The sequence below is a fragment of the Haliaeetus leucocephalus genome, unplaced genomic scaffold (genome assembly GCF_000737465.1).
Source record: "Haliaeetus leucocephalus isolate CR32 unplaced genomic scaffold, Haliaeetus_leucocephalus-4.0 Scaffold545, whole genome shotgun sequence".
NCBI lineage: Eukaryota > Metazoa > Chordata > Aves > Accipitriformes > Accipitridae > Haliaeetus > Haliaeetus leucocephalus.
In genome coordinates this window covers 2,640,132-2,666,478 of record NW_010972981.1, presented here as the reverse complement: position 1 = coordinate 2,666,478, position 26,347 = coordinate 2,640,132, and the positions used below count along the sequence as shown (strand labels likewise).

At 35.5% G+C, this 26,347-nt stretch overlaps 1 protein-coding gene across 1 annotated transcript in view; it reads right to left on the bottom strand.

Annotated features, from left to right (window-relative positions):
* NCAPG (non-SMC condensin I complex, subunit G) overlaps positions 1–26,287 on the bottom strand; it is a 29,089-nt gene extending 2,802 nt beyond the window's left edge. Inside the window, exons 1-18 of the mRNA XM_010576833.1 lie at positions 26,103–26,287; positions 25,273–25,482; positions 24,164–24,392; positions 22,537–22,682; positions 21,510–21,594; positions 18,399–18,588; positions 15,899–16,048; positions 13,400–13,540; positions 12,266–12,389; positions 10,840–10,929; positions 10,498–10,677; positions 9,931–10,041; positions 7,954–8,073; positions 6,153–6,389; positions 5,652–5,833; positions 3,280–3,454; positions 2,696–2,857; positions 1,934–2,105 (exon numbers count right to left, since the gene is read on the bottom strand). Of these exons, the coding sequence (XP_010575135.1) occupies positions 1,934–2,105; positions 2,696–2,857; positions 3,280–3,454; positions 5,652–5,833; positions 6,153–6,389; positions 7,954–8,073; positions 9,931–10,041; positions 10,498–10,677; positions 10,840–10,929; positions 12,266–12,389; positions 13,400–13,540; positions 15,899–16,048; positions 18,399–18,588; positions 21,510–21,594; positions 22,537–22,682; positions 24,164–24,392; positions 25,273–25,482; positions 26,103–26,213 (2,815 nt within the window). The 5' untranslated portion in view covers positions 26,214–26,287. The remainder of the gene's footprint in view (positions 1–1,933; positions 2,106–2,695; positions 2,858–3,279; positions 3,455–5,651; positions 5,834–6,152; positions 6,390–7,953; positions 8,074–9,930; positions 10,042–10,497; positions 10,678–10,839; positions 10,930–12,265; positions 12,390–13,399; positions 13,541–15,898; positions 16,049–18,398; positions 18,589–21,509; positions 21,595–22,536; positions 22,683–24,163; positions 24,393–25,272; positions 25,483–26,102) is intronic.
* Positions 26,288–26,347: the final 60 nt, after the last annotated feature.

The following is a 26,347-nucleotide window of genomic DNA, read 5'->3' as shown; positions in this document are numbered from 1 at the left end:
AGCCCTGCAGAAAGGGATCTGGGGGTGGTGGCTGACAGCCAGCTCAATACAGGTCAGCAGTGTGCTCTGGCAGCCCAGAGGGCAAACCCCATCCTGGGGTGCCTCAAACACAGTACAACCAGCCGGTCAAGAGGAGCGATGATCCTGCTGTATTCAGTGTTGGTGCGGCCTCACCTTGAGTACTGTCTGCAGTTCTGGGCCCCACAATTTAAGAAGGATGTTCAGGTACTTGAATGTGTCCAGAGGAGGGCAACAAAGTTGGTGAAAGGGCTGGAAGGAATATCCCATGAAGAGCAGCTGACGACTCAGTTTGTCTAGTTTGGAGAAAAGGAGGCTGAGGTGCGACCTCGTTGCTCTCTATAGCTTCCTCAGGAGGGGAAGTGGAGAGGGAGGTGCTGAGCTTTTCGCCCTGGTATGCAGTGATAGGACGCGTGGGAATTGTTCAAAGCTGTGCCAGGGGAGGTTTAGACTGGACATTGGGAAGCATTTCTTTACCAAGAGGGTGGTTAAACACTGGAACAGGCTTCCAACAGAGATGGTCAATGCCCCAAGCCTGTCAGTGTTTAAGAGGCATTTGGACAATGACCTTAACATGCTTTAGCTTTTGGTGAGCCTGAAGCGGTCAGGCAATTGGACTAGATGATCATTGTAGATCCTTTCCAACTGAAATATTCTATTCTAGTCTTAAAATTTCTAAAAATTTCAGGAAATCTTTCTTCAGCAATCTCTGTTATTGCTAGGAAGCCTTCCTCCTAACATTAAATCTAAATCTCCTTTGCAGCACCTGCAGGACAAAAATAGTTTCTGTTGCCCTTTTTGCTCACAGCTATCACTTAAAAATTTGAAGTAGTAAATGCTGCTTTATTTTTAATGATTCCAAATGTATCTGGGGAGGATTGGGAGAAGGGAAGGGAACAATGCTTTTCTCCTACAACCTGCTTTTTAAAAGTGCTCAAAAATCCTCTTCCATTAGAAATTCATATCAAAAAGTATTATCAGATATTAGAAGACAGTACAACTATTTCTCAAAAGCATACTTCCAATAAATATTTGAAGACATAAGCATAGTAGATATAAGAAATTAAAAGTATTTGACACTTCCAGAAACACCAGATTAAAGCCCTGAAGTAATTCACTAGAAGATATAAAACAAATAATTAGAAGAAATGTTAAAAGAAAACGTGATCTGCTTAAAACAGTTGCTTGTCAATATCTTTGCTTTACTGCTGCAAGCAAACCTAAACAAGTTTCATCCAATTGCTTTTCTGCTGAAAAATGTTAGACTTTCTGTGCCACCAGCACAATGTACACTGCTAAGGTACATGCAGCTGCATAAGCTGTGGAAAGTCTTCCAGCTACTTCCACTTCAAGCTCTTAAATAGCAATAAAACCAAATCTGGCTCCAACATACGAGCTCCTAACAAGGACAGACCGGTGTCAACACTGAAGATATCAGCTATATATTGCTATAATATAGTCTGCAAGAAGCACAGGCATGGTAACTCTAAAGTCTAAATACCCCACAAAGTACTTGTTTCTTTCTCCAAGTTAGCAAGTCACATTCTAAAGATGAGTTAGTCAACACTAGTATTTAGCAGGCATACAAGTGTGCCAAACAGCTAAAGAAAAAAAAAATTTAAAAAAAAAGAAAAAAGAGCAGCCTATTTTAATACTGTGTTAAAAAGAGAGAGCTGCAGGGCAGAGCTTAAGACTCAAAATACAGCACTGGTTATACTAGAGTAATACTGAGAATAAGAAAATAGAATTGGATCAAAAAGCAATAAAAAAATGGAAAATACTTCAGTACAAATATTTTAAACTGTATGCATATTTACTGGATGTTACCATTTCCCACTTTTCAAAAAGTAGATTAATTTAACGCAGGAAAACTAAAACTTATTTTCATACACATCTAAACAAGTCAGTTGTATACCTTCTTCATTTTGAATAGTATTCTCAGATAATGTGATGTCAGTTTCCTGTATCCTTTCAGAGAGCCCTGTTTCCTCAGTCCTTTCAGTGTGGTCTTTGCCCAGATTAGGATCTTTGGTCAAGTTCGTCTTTATCTTCTCAATAGCTCTTAGACATAGTTTATCTTTCACTTTCTGGAAAAGTCACATTTAATGTTAAAAGCTACTTAATTTTACAACTATTTATTTTATCCATTAAATTTACCCACTAATAGGATTAGTTAAATTTACTGTATGAAGGATACAATGTGTGACATGAAGATGATCAGTCAAGTTGAAAAGAGGAACACTTTCTCCATCAACACCAGGCATTGAAACCCCAAAATACTTTTTTTGTTCTTTTTTAAAGGAAACCTAAAAAACATTAAAGCAACTGGACCTTTCTGGCTGAGTCCTGGAGTATAGCTACCTCTGGATAATGTGCCCATAGTAGATCAGCATTCTTTTCAACATTTCTGTATACTATTCCTCTGTCACACTCCCAAATTTTACTTTATTTTCCCATATTAATAAAAGCATCAATGTAAAAACTTTCACATCACTCTTGTAATCCCCTCCCACTTCATCTTAAATCAAGCACCCTCTTCATGTTGCCTAATGATCTTACAGTTACGTCATAAGTTTAGGCGTAAAATTTCAGTAACTAAAGATAAGCCATCCAAACTGTAGAAGGTATCAGATTGCTAATGATTAAAGAAGTAAGAACCATGTTATTTATGTACTACCTCTAGAATGTCATTGAGCAGAACCAGAAGATTCTCTGTGGAAGAGCTACTAATTTCTAGTGAATTTAAAGCTTTTGCATAAATCCGAACATCTGGTGCAGTTGGGTCCATCAAGATTTCATTGCAAATTTTCATTGCTAAACTGTCATGCACTGTTAAGTCCTGTAAAGGAAAGTAATTAGATATCAGAAGTTTCGCTTGGAACTATTTACAAAACATAGCAATGAGATCATTCTGATTTAAGCAGCTAATGACTAATTTTACAGAGTAAACATTTTACTAAAATGCAGTATTTTGAGTACATACACCAACTGATTTTTATAAATACTTTTCCCAATATAGACATTTAGCCATAGTGCAAGTTCCTACTAGCATTTTTTAATTGTAAGAAGGAGAGGAAATTGAGGAAAGGGAGGGCAGGGAGGTGAAGCTAAAAGATTTCATTACCTGAACAGTCATTCATTTAATCCAGCTTCTGACACTAGGAATCTCAGAAAGGCCCAAACAGCTAGCAGTAGGTAAAGGTGGTCAGTTCCTAATCTCTAGACACGAATATTGTTTTCCTCCAGTTTAACACACTGTACCTGATAGTCCTGAGACTTTTTAGACTGGGGTTTCAGTCCACTTGGTCTGGTCAGGTCAACTAACAGTTCAGAAACATTACTGATATCTATTTCAGACAAAGGTGAAGTTGCAGGAGCATTTAACAGTGTTCGCAGAGTTGGAAAATAAGCTTCTTCAAAGCATTCCTGGTTAGACCTGTTTCAATTGAGTCAAACATTAGTAGCATAATGAGACAAACCTTAATTTGCCCCTAAATTTTCTCTTCTATGATGAAAGTTCACAGACCTACTACAATTCATCAATCAAAGCAAAGTGGGAGCAGTGAACCTTGGTAGAGACAGCCAGCAGGATCAAGATATCAAAACTACTTCACAGAACCAATTTCTTTTAAGCTTCAGCACACGGTATTGCAAGTAAGTTTTAAGTAACACTTCCTGCCTCTGAACAGTTTGAAAGTTCATCCTTACTACTGAAAACCTAACTGATATACACAGACACATTCTCTCTTAAGGGACAGAAATACATTTCTCTAAATCTTTTATTTAGATTAATCTGTCTTCTGCTCATCCCTCCTTCCTGCTAGCTTTTTTCTTTGGGGATACTTCTCATGGTGTAAGAAAGCAAGGAAGCCTGGCAAAAAAAATGCAGTGCTTAACAAGATTTTTGGAAGAAATACTTGTGCTTTCTTTTCTCAGAAGTTAGTAACTCCTGCCAAGCAAACCTAAAAATCATGTTGCACTTGGTTCTGTAGCAAGTTGTCTAAAAGCATAGTTCCACAAGACAGGTCAAAACAATTTAAAAGGTAGGGTGTCAAAAACTACAAGGTATTAGTAGGTGAAGCCTTTTTTGTTTCTGATACTTCTTAACTTCATATATGAACCCAAATAACTACAGGAGAAAACTAAGAAATAATTCAAAAAAAGCAGGTTGTTTGCTGCTGGATTATTGAGCCAAATCAGCTGACCAAAAGACCTTTTGAGCACTAAAACCAGGGCAAGAAAGAATGGAAGCAAGAACTCTCCCTTTCAGCAGCTTTAAGGCTTTAGATTGGCTCAAGCATAACTGAAGAATCATTTAGAGATTTTTTTTTTTTTAAATTTACAGGAAATAGTCTAGTAGCATATAGCCACGAGGTAGAACTTTCTCCTCTTAGGCTGCCAGAGGGTTTTCTTTACTCTTTAAAAAACATTCCACAAATAAGAATTGTTCACTGGTTACAGAATCTTGTCCCTGTTATTAGCCACTCCATTGACATGACAGAATATTTACAGAAGTCAGCATCAACATTTTTTCCCCCTCACACAGAATTCAAATATTTAATTTCAAAAAGTAAACCTCTTGATTATATCTGCAACCAGATGAAGAGGTTAACAGAGCAGCACCCAGAAAACAAATGGAATTTTAAAATTTGGTGAGAGATCAGTACTAAATTAGATATAAACCTCAGCCAAATCTCATTCATTACCTGAGTTTTCATGTTCCAAGTGGCAACTTTGCAGACAGTTATGAATTACACATGGTAATTAATAATTCTTTTCTGAAAATACAGTATTGCTAACCAAAGATAATCCATGATTCATCTTAAAACGAACTGTTTGTGATCCAGAATGCAGATAATGTTTTGAGACAGAAAATTAATGAGGTTTCCTAACTAAACAGAGATTCCAAATCAATGAGCCAGACTAAGGTTTAGGATTTTTTTTCTCCACTGATTTTTCTGATTTTTGCCTAAAGCAAACACCATGTTTTTCTTTTCCAGAAAAAGATCATCTATGAGGTGCCAGAAGGAGTTGCCTCATTTGCAAGTGACTTTGAAATACACAGAATTACTCAGGTGGGCAATCATTAGGACTCATAATTAAAAAAAAAAAAAAAAAAGAGAGGGCAATTCACAGGGTCAGAAGGGAAAAAGATTATCACTGTTAAAAGCTTAAATGTTAAAAAAAACAAAAACAAAAACAAAACCCAATCCACAACCAATAGCCTGCTGCTTTGACATCTGCTGGGCACCGACTATTTTCTTTTGAAGCATTCCTGCTAGCTACTTTTTAGTGACACTTCAAAGTCTAGCTGTAGTGCTCAACAGCGTAAATAAGCAAAGCACATCCTTTTAAATTAATCTCTATTCAGTATCTTGAAGAACAGTTTCAATCATAAGCTTAGGAAAGAAAAAAGTAGAAGGCCACAAGGGTAAGAAGGAATTAATAGAACGTCTTCAGAATAGTCATAGGTTGAGATTATATATGTTCAAAAGTAACACACATATGAGGCTGAACTAGACCCTTAGGTCTAATTTGCATTTGTGCAATTTCTGCTTGTGCAAGATCAAAAAAGGTTCCTAAAGCTGCTAGACCAATGTATATTTTCACATAATAATTTACAAAGGCCATACCTATTTGCATAAGCAAATAAAGGGAAGAAAACTCCTAGACAGTGTCTAAGCCGAGTATCCTCTTCTGTCACAGGATTATACCACAACAAAACAAGACGAGAAAGAAGCTTGGCACTAATCAGCCTCCCAGAGAACATCAGTTTGGCTATGCCTTCTGCAGTTTCTGTCCTAAGTTCTGAAAACTGAAGAAAGAACTGGTCATTTACACAACACACCAACCACAGTGTTTTTCACTAATACTGTATAAGTCTACATTCTATTTTGCCAGTCAATTCTCTACATTCACATATTTCCACCTGCACAGAATTCAAAGCTAGCTCAAGAGTTTAGTCTATATCAGTGACAAAGTCGTGGTCATTTTGTAGGACAACTGTTTTGACATTAGACCATTAATTTCAATTACACATCATGTAATATTCACAGGCAACTTAATGGGATGGTAAGCCTTCTGCAAAAATCATTTTTAAACAAAACTAAGGCAAATTTTATAGTATTTCTTACCTCACTGTCTAAGAAACCAGAAAGAAGCTGCAGGAGGCTGTGAATTGTAGCAGTCTCTTCTTCCTCCTCTATTGTTTCACTTTCTTCCTCACAATTTTCAGCTCTAATGCGTGCATCTTCACTTTGAGAGTCATTGCCTCTTCTGGCTTTAAATGGCTCAATTCCAAACAGCATTAGTTGATCAAAGATTGCCTTTAAAGCACTGAGCTTTACATTTATATTATCTATTTGTAAAACCTAGGTTTAATAAGGAAAATACATACATCATCTTACAGTAGACCACCCATGTTAACATTAAGCATAATAAGATTTTTTGCTTTAATAAGATTGTTTAATTTGGGAAACTTTTTATAATACTTGGGACAAATTTCAGACTCAGCGATACAAGTTTAAACCTGAATTTGTAATACAGTCTGGGAAATAATTTATCAAGTCATCTATGCAATTTCCATTACATAAAATCAATTGAATTTCACTCACGGAGTGAGCATGCATGTGTGAGAGGTAATTTTATTGTTCAACTTCTAAGCAGACATTGGACAAACAGAAAGTTTATTTGCCTGTAGTAGCTCCATAGTGGTTAACACAAGCACTACAGAAAAAATACATAAGACAATCCCTGCTCTGAAATACTGTATAGCTTAATTAAAATAAACAGCATGTGAAAAGACAGCAGGGAGCAAAACAGTAATAAAAGTCAAAGTTGCATAGGTTACTATAGGTATTATAGTTCAAATTAACATTCAAATAAAACCATACATAGTGGGTTAGCCTAGAGATCCTAGATCTGTTTAGTCCAACACCCTGCTTTTGATGGCAGCCTACACAAAGAATTTAGGGTTTAGTACCTACAGAAGTTACTAAAATCTAAAGTCTAAGTTGCTAAAGCAACTGAAATCCTCCCTAAACAACCAAAATTATTTTTAATGAGACATACTCAAAGGCAAATTAAAAGCAGTAGTATATGCTAACTTTTTAGGAACCGAAAGTTTTCCTGCTATGGTGACTGACAGCTCTATCATCTTGTCTGAGCCAAGCATATCATCTCAATGCCTGCTGTCAGTTCTCTTGAGTGTGTACATGAACATACTCTTAATAAGGCACGATGGCCACCTATGCTTCTCTCAAAGCCAGGGTCTGAAAAGTTAACAATTGTGTCATCTTTTATGTAATTAGCTCAGCATCAGAACATTTACCACAAAGGTGGACGATGTGGGTATTATGGCATCCAACATGTTCCACATCCATAGATGTTTGGCCATGCTATCATTTGTTGGTTTGAATACTGCTTTATCCTCTAATTAACAACCCTTCCTTAATCCATACAAAATTAATAATTCAGAAATTAAATTAGACACCCAAGATCACAGGTAAGTACGTAACAGAAATGTAAAAGCAATCAGTCATGTTTTTAATTTGGTTTCCCAAGGAAGGAAGGCTTACACAATCCTACAGCTTCTCTTTTCTATGTTGTAATAGCAGAAATATATGACTGATTTCACCCAGATTCAGAAAAGAAAGCGAGACCTTACAGATAAAGAATTCCTACAAACTTTGAAGACAACAGGTAACCTTACAAAGTAAAGGCATGCTACTACCAAGACACAGTATCAGCTTGAATATTATTAGACATCAGAGGAATATACATGAAAACACACTCTCCAGATCCAGATCTTTAGGAAATCAGGAATCACTGGTTCTCAAATAATGTAACTGTGTAGAATAGTTTGTTATAGATACAAGACTATTTTTATTTACTAAGCCACACAGACCATCATCCATTCCCCATCAGACATTTTACCTGTAACAGCAATGCAAGCTGTTGTCGGGCAAAGTCTTTGTTCTGAAGGGCACAGCAACCCAAACACAAAACTGCCATATTTCTCACAGCTGGATGGACATTAGTTATGCCAGGAAGTATCTGGAAACAATAATATTAGACCTTATAGTTGAAATACATAAATTGAAAATAAAAAAAACTGACTACTGAAAACATGCTTACCCTGAAACTAAAAATAATTTCGTTTGATACAGGATTGGAATATACTCTGTTTATCTAGATATAAACAGAAGCCGATTGAGTATGCTGTTTGAAATCAGTAATAAAATAATGGCGAAAATCATGAGTGTTTTGCTTTTTGTTTTTAATAAATATTTGTTTTCAAACAAAACTGAATTGACCACTCATTGTGAAATAAAAAAAAAAAACCACACAAGAACAAACCTACACATTTCTTCATAAAAGACATTAGCATTCTTGCAGAGAAACAATACCCAGTTTCAAGTTGCAAAAATACAGATGCCCCTTTCATGTACTTGAAATAGTTTTGAGAAGACAATGGTAAAAATCCACACAAAAGAAAAGCCAGACTAGATACAGGGTGAATGCTACAATGGCATCGTTTTATATTTTTGCATTTACTAAAGAGTTCGAGTTTAAAACAACAACAAATAAGATATCTCAAATCATGTAATATGTGAAAATCCAGCAGGAACAACAATAGGAAAGCAGGATCTTGGAGAAAGAAAAGTGGAATAAACAACAAATGTGGAAGTTAAAGACCTAATGAAAAAGGTTTCTGGGGGACACATAACACTAATTAGTATTTCTAAGAATACTTCTATACGTCTGAAACAAATCAGGTGTGGTTCCACTACATTTAAGTTACTCTAAATTGGTGTTGCAATTTTCTTTGCAGTTTGAATTCTAAGAATGTGCCCGTACTGACTCAGGTCATCTAGCCCATTATCTCATTATCAAAAAAGATCAAAACCAAATTCCTATGAAGTATTACCTAAACAGACTAAGTAGATACTTCCCAAGAATTCTTGTCAAGGTCCCAACATTTTGCAGCCGAGAGGTACCAGAGCTGGGAGGCTGTTCCTATCTACCTAATCATTCCATAATATTTATTTTTCTTGAATTTGCTCAGTCTTCCTTGAAATTTATGCAAGTGCTCACCACACACGCATCCTGTGACAAAAAATTCCACAGATTACATATTATGTGAAGAATCAACTTATTTCATTTGTTTTGAGCTTGCTAGTTGCTAGCTTTATGGGCTGATCAACCAATCCTTATTCATGTTCTCCATAATACTCACATCTTAGGACTTCTCCCCTCTCTTAGACCCTGCCCCTAACTTCTTTCTTCTCTAGGTTACAAAAAGGTAAACTATTTAGTCATTCTTCATACAGAAGCCATTCCATGCTTTTCTTTGCTGCCCTTTTCTTGACCACTTCCAATTCAAATATAAACTTTCTAGATAGATGGGATAAGAATTGCACTGAGTATTCAGATGTGGCTGCACCATTCATACAATGGCATATTATTTTTTGTCCCCATTTTGTTTGCACACTCAGTAACAGTTAAAAGTCTGTGATATTTAGAAATGTTCATCTTAAAATCCATACTTTTCACAATGAAAACTAGGAAATATATCTTGTAGGCTGTAAGAGGCCTGCAATCCCACTGCCTTATTTTTCAATACAGAAATATTTTGCTTTTCAAAGGTGCTAAGAAAACAGAGGGGGTGGGAAGGAATCCCCCCAAACTTCTCCTTGTACATGGAAGGATGAAAGAAAGGTCTATATGAGTTCCAGTCTTTCTGCACCTCCAGGACACTAGGTTCTGAGAAGGCTTAAAAGAACCAGACACAGCACTACAGATACAGCAAAGTGATTGTGAAATAACCACAAACCATCCTGCCAGCACCTAAGGGCCAGCTATGATGTATTCATTTTTATTATAATGTAAACAGTATTTAATCCTACATACCAGAGATTCAGTGATTTCATTAATGGTTGGACCAATTCCTTTAGAAAGGGACATGATCTTCAGAAGCTCATAACACATCATCAGACACTTCAACAGTGTTTCAGGATCATTCTTCAAGTAGGTCAGGAAAAAGAAAAACATTATTAATACAAATGGTGGCTGTGATAAGGAGAACGGGGACATTAATCATAATTTTTCCCTACCCAAATAAACACTTCCTGTCCACTACACATTTGCTGTACAAGAACATTAATCAAAATCTGTCTATAAACTATGATGAAAAGAGATTCAGGTTTATGTTTTCAGTTAGTCAAAAACAATAAAACCAAGACCCTTTTAGAATCCTTTAGTTACTCAAGGACAAAAGAGCAGTTTAGCCGCAATTCATTTTTTTGCTAGAGCATACCATCAGCTTCTATACATGCAGAAGGAGAATACCAATACCATAAATGTTCATTTTCAGTTTTAAAAATTTAGATGATACAAGGGCAAACTACACTTTCTTTTAAAACTATGAGTAAACATCAAGACCTAACCAGCACATGGGAATACAGGAAAGGAAGAGACCTTTTCCACACGCATTTCTTTAATTTCAGGTTGCTCTGCTTCTTTTATCAGATCATTTTTATTGTGTTCCAACTCAGTTATTTTCTCTTTTAGTACTGATGCTCTATTAAAATCCTGCAGAGTAATGCATTCTTCCAAAGCTTCTTTTGCTTCAAAAAGTTTCACTTTTATTTCAGCCAACTGAAATACAAAGTAAAAAGAAAATTAATGTAATACCATAACCTTTGTGGTATTAGCCAACAATACACTATTGACACTAGCCAATAGTACACTACTATATAAAACTCTTACTAGATAGATACGCTTAAAAAATATTTTTCTTGTTGACTAAAATCTGCTTACCTTAAGCTCCCGCTTTCTTATTTCAGCTGCATCAACAGGCTGGCTGACTGTAACAATTGGCTCACGAACTTCTGATATAATTTCTGCAATCTGTTGTTACAAACAGTATATTAGTGCCATTAATTTCAGCTCAGATGTCAGATACTATGCATTTAACTTTTCCAAATTTAAATACCAACCTTCTGAAAACTTATTGAACATTTGTGCAGTTTCCCTTAACAGCTAATTCACTGCAAATAAGTCCACATTTTGACAATACATAGTCTAACCATGAAAGTCTAGCGTTTTCTACCATTCACCTAGGTAAGCAAGAAAATAGAAGACCATATACCCATAAATAAGTTCAGCAGTTTCTATGCCAACAGTTCACAGGCACTATCTCCTCTAGATCTGAACACATGCTTTAAAAAGAATTACTGGTAACAAGAGTAAGTTTTTTCATCTGTTACTACTTCAATCAAAATACAACAAAGAACACTATCATTTAAAGGTCTATAAACCACCATATGTAGTATAAGAAGCCATGTAAGCAATTTAATTTCAAGCCAAATACATGCATAGAACTAGAAGCAGAACTTGGCTGAGAGTTTTTCAGTTCGTTAGGGGATTTCTTTAAAGTCAGACCCATTATGTTAATTAAAAAATGAGATGAAGCATGAGGAAAACTAAAGACCACATGAGACAGGATAGTCTTAATTTATCTTGTATCAGATCACCTCAGTTTAAGTTCCTCTCAAGCTGTGCCAAATCAATGGAATGTATTGAATCAGTGTATTTCACTACATAATAGAAATGCACACATTTACTAGTACTATTGTACTGTAATGCTAAGATTACCATAGTTCTTCCAACATAATCATGTAACAAACCTATATCCTAGCTTTAACCACTGCATTGAGGTTTTCCAAAAGTGGTCTCTGTCCTTAAGTCCAGGGTTCATTTAAAATATTTGAGCAAAACCAAGGGTCTATTTTTCAGGAGTCAAGTTTAAATAATTCTGCTGTATATGAAGACTCTACTATATAAAATACCTTTCTTATAAGGATTTTAGTACTTAGGTAAAAGGAGGGAAGAGAAATTTGAAACCTGGAAATGTACATTATCCTCACTTTGAATGTTTTAGTCAAAACTGTTTGGATCTAATATGACAAAGGATTCTGAAACAGGCTGTTGAAGTGTTAATACTTTCCTAATTTGAGGATTACATTTACAACACCAGCCAAATGTCTAAAGATAAAGATCTTTAGACAATGACAAAAATGCAGCTATGCTAAAAAGAAAAAAAAGAAAGGGGAGAGGACATAAATGCTTTTCCAAACTAAAAATATTTGAACTCCCAATATTTCTGTTACGATGCTTCGTAAAGGCTGACTGCTGTACAGAGAAGGTAGAGCCTAGAAAACAATGAGCCTTTAGAATTACTCACAATTTGAATCCTTCTGTCATCATCCTTAACAATATTGAGTAATCTTTCCACAAGCAGAGATATAAGGGCTGTTGAAGTTGCAGGTAGAGTGAGAATCTTTTGTAAAGTAACTAACAGATGCTTTCTACATTAAAGAAAAAAAAAAAACCACAAATAATCTGTTTGCTTATTCAGGAAAGTAGAAGACATTAAGAGTTAGTATTTTACCCACTTCGAGTTAGTCTAATGAAGACTTTATAATACATTATAATATAGCTATAGAGAAGTTTTTCTTAACTGCTGAATATGTCTTCTTACTTAGAAATGTTTGTCTTTTGGGGATTTTACTTGATTTGTCTTGCTTAGAAAATGCTGATTTTTTTTTTAATCAGGTGTCATTACTGTCCAATGAAAGGTCATACCAGCAGAAAAGTCAAGAGTATCAATACTTTAGAATGTTTTCATAGAAATTATCTGGCTGGAAACTAAAAAAAATAATAATAATAATTACAAGTTAAACTATCCTGCCAGTCCAGCATACATATAATGCATTCCACAGAGTCTGAAGTTATTGCTGTGTTTGTACTATCATAACTGCAATTTTTCATAAAATGTCTATGATGGTATGAACTTCCAAATTTATTCACTCTTATTACTTCACATCAAAAGGCTGTTCAAATTATAGGAATGACTCAGTTAACACAGTCCAATTCAGCTTGGCATCCAAAACATCTGTAACCTTTTAGGCCTTAGCAGACTGGGCTTAAAAACACGGAAACATATAGGCTACTCACTACAAGCCATCTGCCGAGAAGTAATCCATTTATCTCCTTTTATCTTTTTATATACTACGTTCCAAATGAACAGTCTTGTAACTTCATAATCTCAAGAACATGTTATGAAAACAACTGAATTTGTTCTCCCCAAACAATGTTGTATCTGCATTAAAACTCATTTTTCAATAAAAGTAAGCAGATGATATTTGGCACACTTTTGGGAACAATTCCATTAGAGAGACTGTGCCTTTTTTTCCAGCTAGCATTAGAATTGTATTTTGTCTGCTTGATCAGGTTATTTTCCCAACGGAGACTCTATGCCTGTCCACAGGCATGAGTGCCATAAGCTTAATAACAAAGACTTTATATGTAAGCTTACCTTCCTCCCTCTTCTGTGGTATCCATGCAGCCTATAATAACAATCAGTTGCTGGCCTATAAATTCTTTTGTCATTAGCTTTTCAAAACAAGTAAAGTCTTCTCTTTGTTCTTCAGTAAGAACTGGCATATTTTGAAGGTAACTGAATCCAAATCAAACACATATAATTACATTCAGAACCACTGTTGGAAAGTAAAAAAAAAAACAAACCAAAACCCAAACACACACACACACAAAAACCCAAACACACACCATTTTCCTGTCCTCTATAAACAAGTGGTTACCTTAGTTACAAACCTTAAAAATTAATGTTTGTGTTCTCCTTTTCATAGATTAATAGTTCCAGAAATTTATTTATACCAAATAATGTATAGTTTAAAAATAATGCACTTCATTAAAAAAATCCCTTCTTTGAAAATACAAAATAGTAAGAAACAGAAAATGACAAGTTATGCTGGTACATGTGATTTCAGTTCTGTACCCCTGCATAAAGGCAGAATCTTAGTAATACATGTACACATGTACCATTTTTCATATATATATATAACTACTGTTCTTCTGCACATTTAGGTACCATGTATTCTACTACATGTTCAGAGGTGTTATATTGCCTACAAGACAAAATACAAGAAAAGCATTAAAGTGTGCAGTGAATTTTAAAATTCTTTAGCTGATCAAGTATGCCATCACAGAAAACCAACAATTTGTTGTCAGATATGCTCAGCCACATAGCATGGAAAGTGTAATCAGTTTGTTCTGTTTCTTTATTTTTCTAGAGTCATTCTTTTATCAAAATCTTACCCATCAATGAAAGCACGCGTGTTCAGAAAATCTGGAGTGAAACACTTCATGTACAAAATTCAATACTGAATGTAGTGTAATATGTAAAATTCAAATACTGATATGAGCTGCGAAAAAGATGCTTATTTTTACCACAGCTTTGCAGATACTTTCCAGCAACAGCTCATTAAATTTAGCAAATTTTAAAAATTTCTTCAAAGTTAGGACAAAAACTTTGCATGTAGCTACTATTTAAGAACATCTGAAATTACAACAATGTAGGCAGCTGTTTCTGATAATTTAACAATAATGTTACCTGCACCAGATAATAGTGAAATATCTAAATGAAGCTTACAATCCTGCATTTTTTCTTAAGTATCAATGACTCATAGTTTCTTGCTCCTCGTAATTGATACTCTCACAGTGCAAATAAAGACTTGGATTGTACAATTGCAAATCTTACCTGAAACAACTGGTGGCACAGCTCACCAATGAATAGTTTAACAGTTGATACTACAAACAAGTACTAGCAAACCTAATTAATCTTACTCAGCCTCTTCCTGAAGGGGAAGATAAATGAAGGCATTTGGAGTAAGACTGGATAGAAAAAAAGAAAACTTGGGGTTTTTTGAGGACAAATGTTTTATGGACTCTTAAATTAATTATGAATGAATCAATTTACACCCACCAGACTGGATCCACATTTCAAAATTAAGGAAGCACAGATGCTTCATTTATTAAATGTTTATGAAACATGTTAGCACATTCCACATAGAAAAGTAGCAATAATATCTGTATGTACTACTAATATACTATACCCACTGAAGTGAGAAAAGAGTATGCATATTTTTAATTGAAAACATCTATCAAAACAATGCATTTTTCAACAGATCTGATTTGTAATCATTTCAGGAAACTTCACTCCACGTTTTGCAAGTACAATACCTCAGTTAAGATTTCTCAGCATTCTCCATGCTCACAAACATAAATTGTGTTCAAATTTTATGTTAAGACTGAAGTATCCCTCAGAGAAAAAAAAAAATGTACCTTTCTTCACTTTGGTAAAAAGACTGACTTAATAAAACATTCTTTTTTTTCCCCCAATTATATGTTCTGTAATTGGCTCATTTAGCAACTCTGTCACTGCCTTCAAACATAAGTTTTTCGGAAGCATGCCTGCCTGAGCAGGGGAAAGAGAAGATAATGAACTCTCAGTTTCAAAAACACTTCCCTTGGGGACAGCAGCCAAATTTTACTTTATTTTCACAAATTACAATTAAAAAAATATCAGTTTCTGCAGACTCTAAAAACCTCTTTCTGCAAGCTCTTTGCAAACACATAGTAACCTAGATAATAGCAGATGAACAAAGGATAGCTGCATATTACAGAACAATTATTCTATTATCTCAAATGGCAAAGAATTATATGCTATTGATCCAGAAGTCCATCTTCCTGATAATTCATGAGAAAGGACATTCAAAAAATGGTTTTCAAGTTACAAATTTGCCTTTTACAGTTTTTGTTTAAAACAAGAAAATCCTCTCAAAAATCTTATTAAAAAGTTTTAAAAAAATTTAAAAATCACTGGTCAAGCACAACTTTGGCTTCAGAGGAAACCTGAAGAGTTGAATAAAAGAAATATTCTCTACTTAAAAATATATATATATATACACATATATCTATTTTAGTGGCAAGAGATTTATTTTTAAATTAAAGGTACCTTAATAAATAATCTGCATATATAGCTGGTTCTGGCAACATCTGTTCTAGTAAATCTTCACCTTCTTCACCTTTTGATTTTAGATATTCACAAAGACATCTCCAATATAACACATTCTCAGCTGTTAAGTCTTCCACTGGAATCAGTTTTCTAAACAAAAATAAATAGATATAAATAAAATAGGGTCAAACACAACAAATGCACAGAAATAGATTATTTCCCAAGACGAAAATAAAATCTTGTCAAAGGTATTCCCCACAGAAATACTTAAGGACTGACAAAAATAACTTCCTCTTTCTTAAGTGAGGACATGGAGCTCCCCGAGTGCTCACAGAGCACTTCTCGTTATTTTAAATCAAGGCTGCTCATATCAGTTTGCAGAAAGATTCTGCTCAGCCCTTCAGACCTCCTACAGCAACCCCCAAGTACTTTAACTCTATGAAACATTGTTATCACTGTACAAGTCTGGGATACTGAACTCCATTAATCTGCAGAAATGCAACAACTGCATTAAATTATTTTTCAGCTGCGGTTTATGAATTGTTTCTTCTGTTCTTAATACAAGACCTTCACACAATATTCCAGTAGCAATCATAGTATGTCAAATGCAAAAAGTAACATAACTGCTTCTCAGCATCTCTGTAAGCTCATCCTCTATTTACCAGTCATAGGACCCCCACTCCTTTTTATAATCATGGTCTTTTCCATGCTAAGCATGGCATATAATCTTTGTTTTCAGAAGCAGAAGTTGTGCATTAATTCTACCTCAAAACAGAAAAAGCGGAGTATCACTGTCAGTGGTACTTTTCACTCCCTCAAATTTCGTTTTGCTTGCAAACTACCAATAACAATTCCATTTTTCTTTTAGGTTTCTCACATAAAAAAAAACCCCACCAACAAAAAAAGAAAACAAAACAAAAAAAACCACCAGAAAACCCCCAGCAACATGTAGATGAAAACTGAAAACTGATCATTTGATGGCTTCCCATTAATCTGAAAAGTCTTTATTTAAAAGTAAATTTAATAAACAGAAATCATAGACTTCAAAAATCTAAGCATTTATCATATTGATACTGCATCACTCAAGCTGTAGTCAGAAACATCATATAAGAACAAGCCTAATATTTTCCATAAATGAAATAGTCTCATTACAAGCTGAATACTTTCACTTCAAAATGTCATTAGTCTAACAGATCCACTACTTAAAAAAAATTCTCAGCCCAGTCTTTCAGAATGAAAGCCTTGTTTTGCGCAGGATCAAAGTTAGACTGACAAGTCCATAACTACATAAATTTTTCCTTTGAACCTCTTAAGATATTGGCACATTTCCAGAGGCTGTAAGAAAGTTATTTCACCGTTACTGATGCTTTTGAAAGCCAGACAGGCCCCCATCTATAGCTTTGGAGAGCAATGCATGTAACATCTACTGATTTCAAACCATCTGCCATAAACTACTACTAGAAGGCAAGACACTTCATATGAAGACATTACACATTTTCCCCCAAAACATGGAATAATATTTTGTTATCACTTTTTAATCAGTGACAATTTGTCATTTATCATCTAATATTAGAATCCTACCACTGTTAATAATCATTCCACTCTGGTTGCCTCAGTTAACTCAAGCTGTTTCTTCTCACCCCTTTTTGCCTCCCTTAGCAATTTCCTACAACTTCTAATTTCTTGTTTTCTTCCCCCTTTCATTTTTGCTTTATGGATCTTAATATTCACCATGCCATCTTCTTCATAGCTTAGGAACTCACTTTACCAAACATTAACACAGGAGAAGCAGCCTCTAATATACCAACTTCTGTCAAGCTCTGTTAATACGAGTAAAATACCTCCAAAAGAAGGCTGAAACACAAGCCAAATAATTCCATTCTGACTGATTCTCCAAACAGTTCATGGATAACTGAACCAGCCCCAAATTGTGCTGCCTCTAGCTCAGCAAAAAGGATAGAGGGAAGCCAAAGAGGACTAGCCAATGTGTGAGAAAGACCAGAAGCCTTACTGAGAAGGAGGACAAATGGGAGAAAAGGAGTTTTTTCAGTACCACAGGTTAAGACAGGAAATTACATTTGTGGGGGTAAACTAGAGCATTGCCTTTATTGTAAGCTGTAGACAGTATAGGAAATAAAACAAATTAGGCTCTAAGTTGTTACTCATACAAAAGCTGGTTTAGTTGATTAATTTACTGCATCCTTCTAAATTCTAAGAGTGTGATTTTTGGGGTGTTCAGGAACTGAGAAGTCATTTTTCATTTTTTCCTCTTGTTTATCTGGCACAATCATTTTCAGCTGGTGAACACAGATCTTTTAAAAAAGAAAAAAGCATATCCAAAACACTTAAGTACACAAACACCAGGGAGACATCATGGCTTACACCACAATATTAGTCTTTTATCACAGGTAACAGTTACTCTGCTCCCCTTTTAGATATAACCTTTAATTTAACAATCTTATACAAAATATCTTTTGGAAATGAAGACTGATCTGCATACCTGCTGTCAAGGTGTTTACAGTTTTGAACCAATTCATGAAGTGGAGATAATGAAAACACAGCATTTAGTACTGGGATGGCCACTTCTGGGCAGTTTTCCACATCCAGTCGATGAAGCAATTCTAAAACATCCCCTTCAGTGAATTGTAACCAGGCTTGAAGCAGCTTCTTCATTACCTCCTTAACAGCGCCTAACAATACAGGAATTTAAACTGTTTAAAACATTAAACATAAAAAACCACCAAGTTTTCAACATACTTTCACAAATCATTTTTCTACAGAAGGCTTTTTGGAAAGAAGTTATTATACAATTGAACTTAGCGTTACCTTGGGGAAAAAAAAAAAAAAAAAAAGAAAAAACCCAACAGTTAAATAAAAACTACCTATGGAGCACTACTACATTTTTGAGGCAACATTTTTCCCCCCCAACAGGGAATTAAAAAAAAAAAAAAAAACAAAACAACCTCTATCCAAAAACTGTTACATCTAAAAGACAGCACCTCAACCCAGAAAATCTACAAACCATGAAGTTTTGTAGAACAAGGAAATATTCTGGGGAAGCATTGTTATATACTTGCTTTGTTTCAGGCATTTAGGAATCGGCCACTTTTGGAGGCAGGATACTACTGCACAGACCTTTAGTCTGAACTGCCACACAGAATTCTTGTGTTGATTCAATTATGCAACTGGATTATAAAATTTACATAAAGATACTTTCTAAGTCCTTCCCATTGCCACAATGAACAGATAGCTTTTGGATCAGGAGAGTACTATTTAATCAAGGAAAAAGTGTTTATGGGAACATCTGGAATACATACATCATTAATACATATACAAAGATTTAAGCAGGGAAGTACAAAGGCTAATAGTCTGGTGGAAGCAAAAACATAATAACTAGGGAGTGATATAAGTATGCTCTTAGGACTTTTTAGAAAACAATATCCAATATAAGGGAAATAAAGTCCACACACACTGACAACACTCATCTTTCATCTTATACGTAACTTATGATAACATAAAGACAGCACTTCAATACAGTCAAGAGTTCAAAAAGAGCTGTAAAAAAGGCCTCGAAAGAGCTAAATTAAGGTCCTAAGAATGAGAAACCTCTCCAAGAAGGTGAAAAGCATAAACTAGTAGAATGTAGTAAAATGAAAGAGAATGAGAGTGGAGAATTGACAGCTGAATGCATCCTGAAAAGAAGAATTTAGCAGAATCTGGATTATGTCTTCTAGCTCTTGTTTAATTATAAACCCTTGTTCTGAAGCCAATATGGAAAAACATCCAAGATTTCAACCTACCAACATTGAACAAGAAGGTTCCTCTGTTGTTAACTTAGGAGTTACTCAGAGAAGCAAATTTGATAAAGAAACACATATTCAAGATCATAGAATTTGCAGATCAAAATGAGGGAATACTAGTGGACGTATATATATAAATGCAGCCAATTTGGAACATAAACCTCTTTTGCCCAGCAAAAAGCATATGATATCAAAGATATCAGTGACACTACATACTCTGACAGATATTTTCCCTTGGGATTCTAGGTGTCAAGAAAAAGAACAAGTCCTCAACAGTTGGGATGAATAATCATCCTAAGGAAGAGACAGACACCAACAGAAAAGTATCTGCTCTGGATCATAAAAGAAGGCAGTTCTTCATGTTGAACACCTCAATGTCACGGAAATATAGGCCATGTAGAAAGGTTGTACCTTCTCAGTAAGGGAATACAACAAATCCTTGTTCCTGGCAAATGAAGGACCATGGAAAAAATAGTGAAGGTAGCTCCCCCCCAGTTTTGAATGATTATTAAGACAGAAATGCATTCACCCTAAGACAAAAGAATTACAGAATTATCTGTCAAGACCAAGTATTGCGGGGGGGGGGGGGGGCCGCCGGGCGAAAAACAGCAGCTAGTTACAGCAAACTAGTATACCGATAAGAATTAGTAATTCAAAGAATTAGTAATTCAGAACATGGGTTTTTCAGTGCTGGACTTCAAAAACAAAACCTGACAAACTTCATTAGACTACTATAGAACAATTCAGGGTAGGCGGGGAAAAATGTTAATTAAAACTTATTATACAGAGAGAGGACTTCTTTTTAAGTGTAGTTCCATACAGCATAAGAAAGCACTCAGGTGACCCTCTCTTCCTTTGCTGTCAAGAACATACTAATATGATCCCCAACTAGCCAAAAAGAAAGGTAGATCAATAAAAACACACTCATACATGACACACCTTTAAGAGCTCCAGTTACCAATGAACACAGTACTTTTGCTCTCTAAGTGAATAACTACATAGCTCATATTTCTTAAAGTTCACAAGCAGCACATATACTAATCAAGGAAAATTCTCAGAGTAAAACTCAACAGGGCTTAGTACAGAGTTTCCAAACAAAGTATGTGGATAACACAGTAGCACTTAGTACAACTGGCAGCTTTTATTGTGAAATTCATGTACATAATTGCTATTGTTGCAAAAAAAAGCCATGTTCTATGTAGGCAGGCCAAAATTGTCTCACTCAGATGCACGTGATCTTTTGATCTTTTGGCAACAACACTACACACAATTATGGGTACATTCTGAATGGCTCTTTTATATAAAAATGATGCAGTACAGAAGACATCAAAAAGAATAAAGCTGCTTCATGACAAAATGAATGAGGGTCAATCAAAAATTCATTAAAAAAACCCCAAGCTAGTTAAACAAAAAACTAACCAGCTGAGAAGATTTGATATTAATGTTTACATTTCAATTCTTTAATATTTGTTGCAAAAATATCTGCAATGAAACATGTTTCAAAAGACACTGAATTAAATAATTACAATGCTGTTTTTTAACTTTAATAGCATTTGGTCCTATTTTAAAGCTCAGTGGCTTTCAAGTTTTTTGAAAGTGCAATCCTTTTCTGGTTTATCCACTACAAGGGGACTGGAAAACCAAAGCAGCAAGCAGAATTTCTTGTGCTTAAACATTTCATGGTACCTCATGAATCCCTTTGAGCTCCTTATTAGTGCCATCACAGCTTCCACATAAGTCATCCCCAAAACCTTAAGAAGTATTCTCTCTTAAACATTTGTATTAAGATGTTGAGAAAGATGACCTCTTACCTGATCTGTCATTAAGTCCTTGTTGCAACAATTTTACTCTCTGTGCTATTGACAGAGCTCTCAAGTGAACTTTTTCTGCCAAAACCTTAAAAAAAAAAAACCAAACCAACAACAAACCATTAAAATGCATTTCTACAAACGGTAACAACTGAATTCATTAACTACCTGTGGTTTTAAACTCTCAGTTTTATCCATCCACAGAAATCATAAGTCAATAAAAGCCTGTAATACCTATACCATCAGCATTGTACCAATACATTAACAAGCAGATTCTTGTGCATGGAAGAAAATGTAAAATAAAATAAGAATAAAGTTAACAAATAGCTTAGAAGCTTGGCAGCTCCGCTTGAATGCAACACCTAGGTATGAAAACTATTCTCTCTCCTTAAAGCTCCAAGAGCAATGAATACATGCAATGAAATCACTGAAGTAAGCCTGCTAACAGAGAGATTCAATTAAAAAACAGAATTTAATCTAAGTTAAGAAAGAACAGAAGATAGGTCTGTGTGAAAAAAATAGAACATTTTTAAGATCTCACCAAAGATGCCTGCACAAGAAATATACATGGTAGCGTACCTTCTTGCCCTTACCTCTACATGTAAACATAAGTAATGATTGATACTTCTCAAAATTGGAATACCAAATTTTTTTTTACACTAGTATTGCCGTGATCCTAAGTGTACTTAATTGCCTATTATGCAATAACAGAGAAAACAAATTGCTTCACAAACATCACAAAACACATAGATAGAAAATAACAGATTGTATACATAATTTATATTTTTACTGTCTGATCCCAAAGACCCAAGTTCTATGACAAAAGTAATTTCTATCAAGCAAGTTCTGCAGTCAAGTTCAGGGGTTTTATCTTGAAAACTTGTATTAAATCACTCCCCCTCAAAATTCTGATAAGTGAAAAAAAATTATTTAACCATTCTTGGTGTTTAACCAGTGAAACATAATAAAATATTTAAAGCCTTTTTTCCTAAGTCATTCTTTGAAATTAATATTAAGTGATCCAATTTACCTCATATGCCAGCTTCCTGACAGCTTCCTTTACATCCATAGTGCGGCCTACAATTTTTGGCAAAGTCCTTGCTGATGGAGCAATACATGACAGCACTGCACGCCTCACTTCTGAATTTGAATCATTTTCAAGCAATGTGTTGTAAACTGAAAGTAAAATAGTCATTATAATGTTTTTGGACGAGTCTGAAACATTATAAAAAACCAAGAAAATACTCAAAAAAACCCCACCCCAACCCCCAAAACCAGCAGCTGTTATTAAAACCCCTCCCCTGCCCCTGCATAGCTCATACAAATTTAGGGAACACTTTAGGGTCACAACCCCAAGATTATATGGCAATTACACGCTGAGCTACAACCTCAAAAGAAATTCAACTATGAAAACAGTATTTGCAATCTTAAGTAGGATCTTCAGTTAATAACTCTGAAAATTGCTATTCTAGATCCCACCTATAAATAACCACTTTGTCATTACTGGAGAGAAAAAAAAAAAAGAGCTTCCAAATGTTGGCCCCTTAAGACCTCTATTCACTGGCTATACATCATCATTATCTATGAGGTAGATCCTGAAATTTTCCTATAAATGGAAAACTACAATCTCCATTAAGCCTACCAAAACTTAAATAGTAAATCTCTCACATAATGCTTTTTGTTACATTCTTGACCCTTCTTCAAAATTAAAAGCAACAACAAAAAGCATTTAATCAGAGAATACTTGAATTCATCTTCTTGCTCTGCGAGACAATGATTGACTATTAAATTTATGTGGTCCTAAATAAGCAACTTATAAACAGTTAGAAAATATAATTTCAAAGAAGGTACCTTAATAACAAAAAAAAAAAAACCCAACTAATTCACTCTTTTCACAAAAGACAGTATGTAAAGTTTAATCAGGACACAATTTACATAATAGCTGTGGTGGTACAAACCTACAGTCCGTCTGCCTTGAGGCATTGGAAGTAGAGGCTTAGTGAAGAATCATACCATACACAAAGAAACCCACAAACAGCACAAAAACAGCATCAAGAAACCTGTGTTCCAGAGGTGCTGGTCTCTTAAAGGAACTGATCCATGAATAAGATGAGATCACCCCACCCCACCCCCAAAAAAAGGCCAAAAAAAAGCATAGGTCAACAATGGCAGTAACCAGTTTGCCTCTCTCATGGGGCAAACAGCCATAATTTGAAACAAAATTAGTTTTTCTATTATCATCCTTACTCCTCTAAGTGTTTTTGTACAAATTCAATTCAATTAATAGTACAAAAAGGGTCCTTAGATGGTAAGAACTGAGCAAGCATGTATCATGTCTGCACCCCAATTCGCAACATGCCATTATTCTCACCATCCTTCAGCTACATTCAGTTCATAGAATAGCCAGAGCCCAATATGATTTGTCTGTCATTTAATCCCCAGTGGATCTCTCCTTGAAGCAGTTCTGTCTTTTCCCTATAAACATACACAACTCTTACATCTACAACCTCCTCTGGCAAAGAGCTCCACAGTTTACAAATTATCACAAGAATACCCTCTAAGATTTGTTTACGCAATGCTTAAAAAAATGCTTAAAAATGTTTTAATGTAAATCAACAAATGTTCCTAAACAAAAGGAAAAAAACAGTACTACTTACTATTAACAACAGGACAGTTTTCATCCTTTGGATCTTGAAGTCTCGACAGGGCCAACACAGCTTGAATTCTCACATTTGAAAATTTATCTTTAAGTCTAATCAGCATAGCTTCATTAATTTTATCAAATAAGTCATCATCAATCTGGGCATTCTCTGGCATATTTCCCAAAATCTTATTAACAAGCTGACATGTTCGAAACCTAACTGCATGGCTGTTCGCATTGTGAGACTTAGGGAAAGAAAAAAAAAGTATTCTCATAATCACACTTTTCTCATTTCCAACATAAGGCTATTAACATAGCTACTATTCTATATAGTATGTGAAATATGCACTTCTGTATTTCAAAAGTTTTTCCTATTTAAGTTTCTTTTTAATAAGATTAAGAAGTCACAGAACTGGAAAACAATTACAGCCCATCACCTCTATCAGTGGCACTTTACATAACTAGCAATGCCTTCACCAGGAAAGAAACAGCTTACCACTCAATGTAGACTACAGTACATTAGCTAACTTACCACTCTGTCTCCATAAAACATTAGAAGCAAAAAAAAAAAAATAAAAATACATTGGCAATGACAACTAGTGATCTTGGCCCAATCAATAACTTTTCCATGTCAAAACACTAGTCTGAGAAAATGTAATTCTACTTGTGTTTTCATGCTATTGGAACTGTTGCTTTTGTATTCTATATAACACCTGCAATAAGCAGAAAGGAATAATACATATGCCAACCACACTTGTATGAAAGATCTTTTAATATTCTTACTTATCAAAGAAACAGTATAAATTAATTTCCACAACACTTCCACATTTCACACTTATAAATGCACCTATAGTAAAGCCTATAATGACACATTGGACAGCCAAATAAGAAAACCGTTCATATTTTCTCACAGGCCTAACTTTTGAAATCCAGTTGTTGGGTTATTGGGGGGGTGTGGTGGGTTTTTTGGATTTGCGGAGAGTGGTGTTACTCAAAGCACTAGCTTTGCCTTGCTTTTACTTTTTAAATTCTAGTTTGTGAGTATCATCCCAAGCGCCAGCATCTTTTCCCCACTGCATGACATTTCCATTTGTTATGTTAAAGATTTAATAAGTGTTACAGTACCTCAAGCAGAAAGTTAAACATGTAATTCATAAGTAAATTATCTTCTTCTCCCTCCTCACTACCATCCTCTTTCTGCATTTGATAAAATGAAGTAACAAATTTAGCCACAAAATTGATCACTTGTTCCACTGCTGGTTCCCGTCTGTAGATTATCATAGCATACTTAAGGAAATGAATGAATTTTTCATGAAAATCTTTCTTATCTTCCAACTGAAAAAAAAAAAAAAATCAAACCACAACAAAAGGTAACTACCCAGTTCATCTTTCAAAAGCAGTACCACAGAAAAATAAAATAAGTGGTTTTATAATTGACAGCTTCCATTTAAATTTTTAAAGCTCTAAAGCCAGCAGTTAGGGCACATCGGCTGTTGTGCACTCTTCACTGAATAGCTTACTTTAACTCCACAGCAGGCATGTGTCTTGACTGCCGAGCTCCATTCTGGAGTTTACATTTACCTGCTAACAGGTTTCAGAACGGCAACCGACACCCTCATCCATTATTATCCTGTGTCACACCTACTTCTCGGGTATCCAAACACCTTCCAGCAACATCATTAATACCTGCCGTGGGCTGTTCTTACACCCACGTTCGCAGGAGACAAACGCGCGTAATAGTTTAGCGTGTAGCTACTTTTTTTTTTTTTAAAGTCGCAGGGCTTTTCTTAGGCATACTGGCCTCAATGCTTGTTTTATGGGAAACAAGGCCGAAGAGGCCCCCTTCCCTCTAAAGGACATCAGAGCAGCTGCTGAGCGCCCTGCCCTCATTTTCCCCTCAGCCCGGGGGGTCACCGCTCCTCCCAGGCGCTGTCACGCCCCGAGGGCCGGCGTACCTGATCGTACGTTCTCTTCAAAGCCGCAATAAGTTTCGCGTGGTTCTGGTGAGGCTTCTGGGCCAGCTGAAAGGCTTCTTTGATCTGCAGAAGCTTCTTTTTTGCTCCCATGGCTGCAGAGAAAGGGGACGGACACGTAACGACTCCCCTGCTCCGGACTCCCTTTAGCGCAGAGCCGCCCCGGGAAGGCGGAGAGCTGCTGTTCCCGCACAGGCCCCTACGGCGGCGAGGCCCCCCCTCACCGC